The sequence below is a fragment of the Centroberyx affinis genome, unplaced genomic scaffold (genome assembly GCF_046629955.1).
Source record: "Centroberyx affinis isolate AG114_WGS23_722 - 3 ecotype Tasmania unplaced genomic scaffold, CSIRO-AGI_Caff_v1 ptg007959l_1, whole genome shotgun sequence".
NCBI lineage: Eukaryota > Metazoa > Chordata > Actinopteri > Beryciformes > Berycidae > Centroberyx > Centroberyx affinis.
This window is the reverse complement of record NW_027283990.1, coordinates 1-4,138: the sequence shown is the minus strand read 5'-3', so window position 1 is coordinate 4,138 and position 4,138 is coordinate 1. Positions and strand designations below refer to the sequence as shown.

The following is a 4,138-nucleotide window of genomic DNA, read 5'->3' as shown; positions in this document are numbered from 1 at the left end:
TTTTTCTTCTTCACCTCAAATCTTTTTTTTATTGATTTTGCACCAGTGTTGTAGACAACAAACAGTGACATATCCGAGATGTATGAGTGAACTGGTTTCTGATTTGACAGACAAGACAATATAAGCAATAATATAAGCGTATAAGCAATATGCAAGACATATAAACAATAACAAGAACATGAACCAACCCTCAGTTCTATCAACTCCTACCCAACCTTCACATACTATATTAACCCTTCCCGCCCAAATTCCCAAATTCCTCCCACTGGCTATGGGAAAGTAAATATTATAAGAAAAAAGAAATTTGGTACTTTTTTAACACCTTTAGATGCCTTTAAAATCACATTCAGCGTCAAAAATCTGTGAATATAATGTGATAAAATAAGCCATTATAAGGCATCATAGGGGGCATTATAAGCACATTGTGAGTGCATGGTAATTATTATAATCGGAGTATGATATCATAAACAGTGCGCAAAAAATATAGGTTGTTGAATGCTTTATGGGACGACTGTATCATGTGTGTAATGTGTTAACGACATAATATTAAATTCAAATTCGGAAAGTGTTGCCAAAAAATGTGACGCAAAATGCAATGCAGTGAAAAAGGAGAAGTCATCCAATGCAGCGGAGAGGGAAAGTGTATACTATATATATAGGACAGGTATTTGAGCTGATCCCCCACCTTGTGACAGGCGGACGGGCTGGGTGACCTGCAGCCCGTCCACGGCGCAGGGGTTCCCACAGGGGTGCAGGGTGATGTGCCCCGACCTGTTCTCTATGTAGCAGTGCTGGGCCGCCACCCCGGGGCCCTGGATGTTGATGTCCATAGGGCCGTGACCCAGTGTGGTCCGGCCTGTGGGGGGCAGAGGGAGTACAAAAAGACGAGGGGTTAGATCAGTGATTCTCAACCTTTTTCATATCAAGGGCCCCTAATGTAGTCCACATAAGAGCCACGGACCCCCATGAGATTTTGTCTCTCGGACCCAAATCTGAGAATATTTTTATTGCTAGATATTATTTTGTCCAGAATTCCATGACTATCTGTATCATAGGTAGAGGGATAACAGTGAAACTATGATGATAGTCATTCTTCTACATTCTCTAACTGTGTTCTTGTAAATGAAATAATGGTGAAGTTTAATAATTCATGAATTTGCTGGGGACCCCCTGGAACCCCCTCAAGGACCCCTGGTGGTCCCCAGACCCCGCGTTGAGAACCACTGGGTTAGACCAATATGTTTGATGATATATTTTGGGGTTTTTTTAAAGATCAGATCTGGTCCAGTCAGTGTGGTCCACCTCTGATATGATGGAATATGATGCAGTTTGATTGATTACATGCGTTTATTAATGATGATTAATGCTACACTGGTTGTCTATGGGAAAACCTTAAGAATTGATTTTAATTTGAATCAGATTCCACACAAGCATGCTATTAGAATTTTTCTTATCCTGGGTTTCAGTGGAGAGTTTTAGTGTCCCATGATGGTCTTCCAGGGGGAAACACTGAATTACTTATGAAAATAAGTCAAATTTAAATATATTGAATACAGGCACAAAATATTGACGTCCAAAAATATTGGTATCAGCCGTCCAAAACCCAGATTGGTCAAACTCTAAAAAGGACTTGATGAAGTATTGATTTAGAAGCCAGTTTGGAGTGATGAGGAACTTGAGAGAAAGACAGACTAACAGCCACACACACACACACACATACACACACACACACACACACACACATACTGGACCAGTCATTCTTGAGCTGCGTTGAGTTTCGAGCTGAGAGGCCAGGGCCCGGTGGAATGTCACAGACAAGTGTAACACACAGTCCTGGGCAAACACACACACACGCACACACACTCACACACACTCACACTGCCCCTGGCTAGCCTGGACATAACCCCTGATACAGGAATCTCCCTGCATTCCAGACTGTGGAGGCCCAGACAGAGACTGGAAGGCAGACAGACAGATAGGCAGACAGACAGATAGACAGATAGACAGACAGACAGATAGACAGACAGATAGGCAGATAGACAGATATAGAGGTGATAAGATGCTCAGATCAACAGTGGTGTGTGTGTGTGTGTCCATGTGCGCTTGTGTGTAGCGCCTTCCATATCTATCGGCATATACATGTGTATGTAATCTACATACCCGTGTACAACCAAGTGTGCGTGTGTGTGTGTGTGTGTGTGTGATCCCTTGTAGAGGCCTATAACGTAATAAAATGCCACCAGTATAATAAAACGAAACCCTACAATGTAATAAAAAGCCAATAATGTCATAAAACCTTGAATTAATAATAACATAACAGCATCTTTGCCAAACTTATTATATTATTGGCCTCACCCTCAGGCAGGGGCAGCAGGGTGATGGCTGTGCTCAGGCGTCCACTGCCCAGGCTGACCAGGTGGGGGCGCTCCGCCTGGAACTTCAGCCCCTTCCCCGTCTCGATCAGGTCCAGCGGCGTGCTCTGCAGAGAAGGTCAAAGGTCACGAATGAAATCACCATAAGCACTTTATCGGTATCGCTTTATAATCATTCGGAACTTCCAGGAATTTGCGGTATCGCAGTCGCAATAATTAATGCAAACAATCCTTGTAATATTTGGGGGAAACTTGCAATTATACCAAATTCACAATTTTTTTTTTTTTTTGCATGAAATGGTCAAATCAAAAATTGACAAAAGACGAGTGTTCTTTGTTTTCATTTGACCTGCACTATTATAGTTTAAATTTATCCTGAGCTTTTCCCAGGGTCCTATGTTCCCAGGGTCCTATGTTCCCAGGGCTCTATGTTCCCAAGGTCCTATGTTCCCAAGGTCCTATGTTCCCAAGGTCCTATGTTCCCAGGGTCCTATGTTCCCAAGGTCCTATGTTCCCAGGGTCCTATGTTCCCAGGGTCCTATGTTCCCAAGGTCCTATGTTCCCAGGGTCCTATGTTCCCAAGGTCCTATGTTCCCAGGGTCCTATGTTCCCAAGGTCCTATGTTCCCAGGGCCCTATGTTCCCAGGGTTCTGTGTTCCCAAGGTCCTATGTTCCCAGGGTCCTATGTTCCCAGGGCCCTATGTTCCCAGGGTCCTGTGTTCCCAGAGTCCTATGTTCCCAAGGTCCTATGTTCCCAGGGTCCTATGTTCCCAAGGTCCTATGTTTCCATGGTTCTATGTTCCCTAGTTCAATAACACACATTAACCCTCCTATTGTGTTCAGGTCAAATTTGACCCGTTTCAAGTTAAAATATTTCATAAATTTTATCCAGGTTTTTTTGATTGGAACTTCAGCTTCAAAACAGCTATATAAACACAACAAAACCAATGGTTATGATTTTATTTGATTTTGAAGGTCTCTAACCCTAACCCTAACCCTAGGACTGGGGAACATAGGACCCTTTGTCATCTTCCCATTATGTGCCATATAAATCTGGGGAACATAGGACCCTGGGAACATAGGAATGACTCCGGTTTGCTGCTAGTCAGAAGGTCACAAAGTCTACCTCAAATATAAACGGGCACTTTTTGAATGTTGGTTTTATGTTCATGAAACATATTCAGGACTGATTTTATTTGGTGCTTACTGTGCTGATATCGAGTTGGAGATCTAGTTAGAATGACTGGAATGTAAGCACAGTATTTTTTCTTTGTTGTAACTTTCTTTAGTGTCTCTTTAGTACAATTTTGTCCTCGACATGGGATTTTTTTTTTACCAGCAATTTTACTGCACTTAAACCTCATCATAAACTGCATCACAATTGCTGAGAAAAGCCGTGCAAACAAGCACTTTTGCTCGTAATAATCACACAAAAACTGTGAAATCCTGCACTGAGGGATTGATAATTTACAAAGCTTTACTCAACTTTAGCCTGGCCATAAAGTGATCACTGATTGGCTGCCCACTTTCAAAATGTCCACAAAGGAAATGTCACAGTACCGGTGTCACAGTAAGCAACACATGCAATCTGATGCAGCATCCAAACCTCCCAACCTAAAGTGAGGTCACATCCTCGGCCGCTACTGACACGTGATTGGACGATAATAAATCTATAAACGGCATGCCGTGAATTGGATTGGATTAGCAATCATCTCCAATCTATTAGCGGGACTAATTGCTTCTGCGTGACACAAACAAAAGATAAA

The 4,138-nt window shown here is 42.5% G+C and overlaps 1 protein-coding gene across 1 annotated transcript; it reads right to left on the bottom strand.

Moving 5' to 3' along the window:
* Positions 1-685: 685 nt before the first annotated feature.
* LOC139639943 (pleckstrin homology-like domain family B member 1) lies at positions 686-2,479 on the bottom strand (the record flags this gene model as incomplete). The annotated part of the gene is made up of 2 exons (XM_071514100.1): positions 686-856; positions 2,356-2,479. Coding segments are annotated over 2 exons (295 nt in total), but the record flags the coding sequence as incomplete, so codon positions are not given.
* Positions 2,480-4,138: the final 1,659 nt, after the last annotated feature.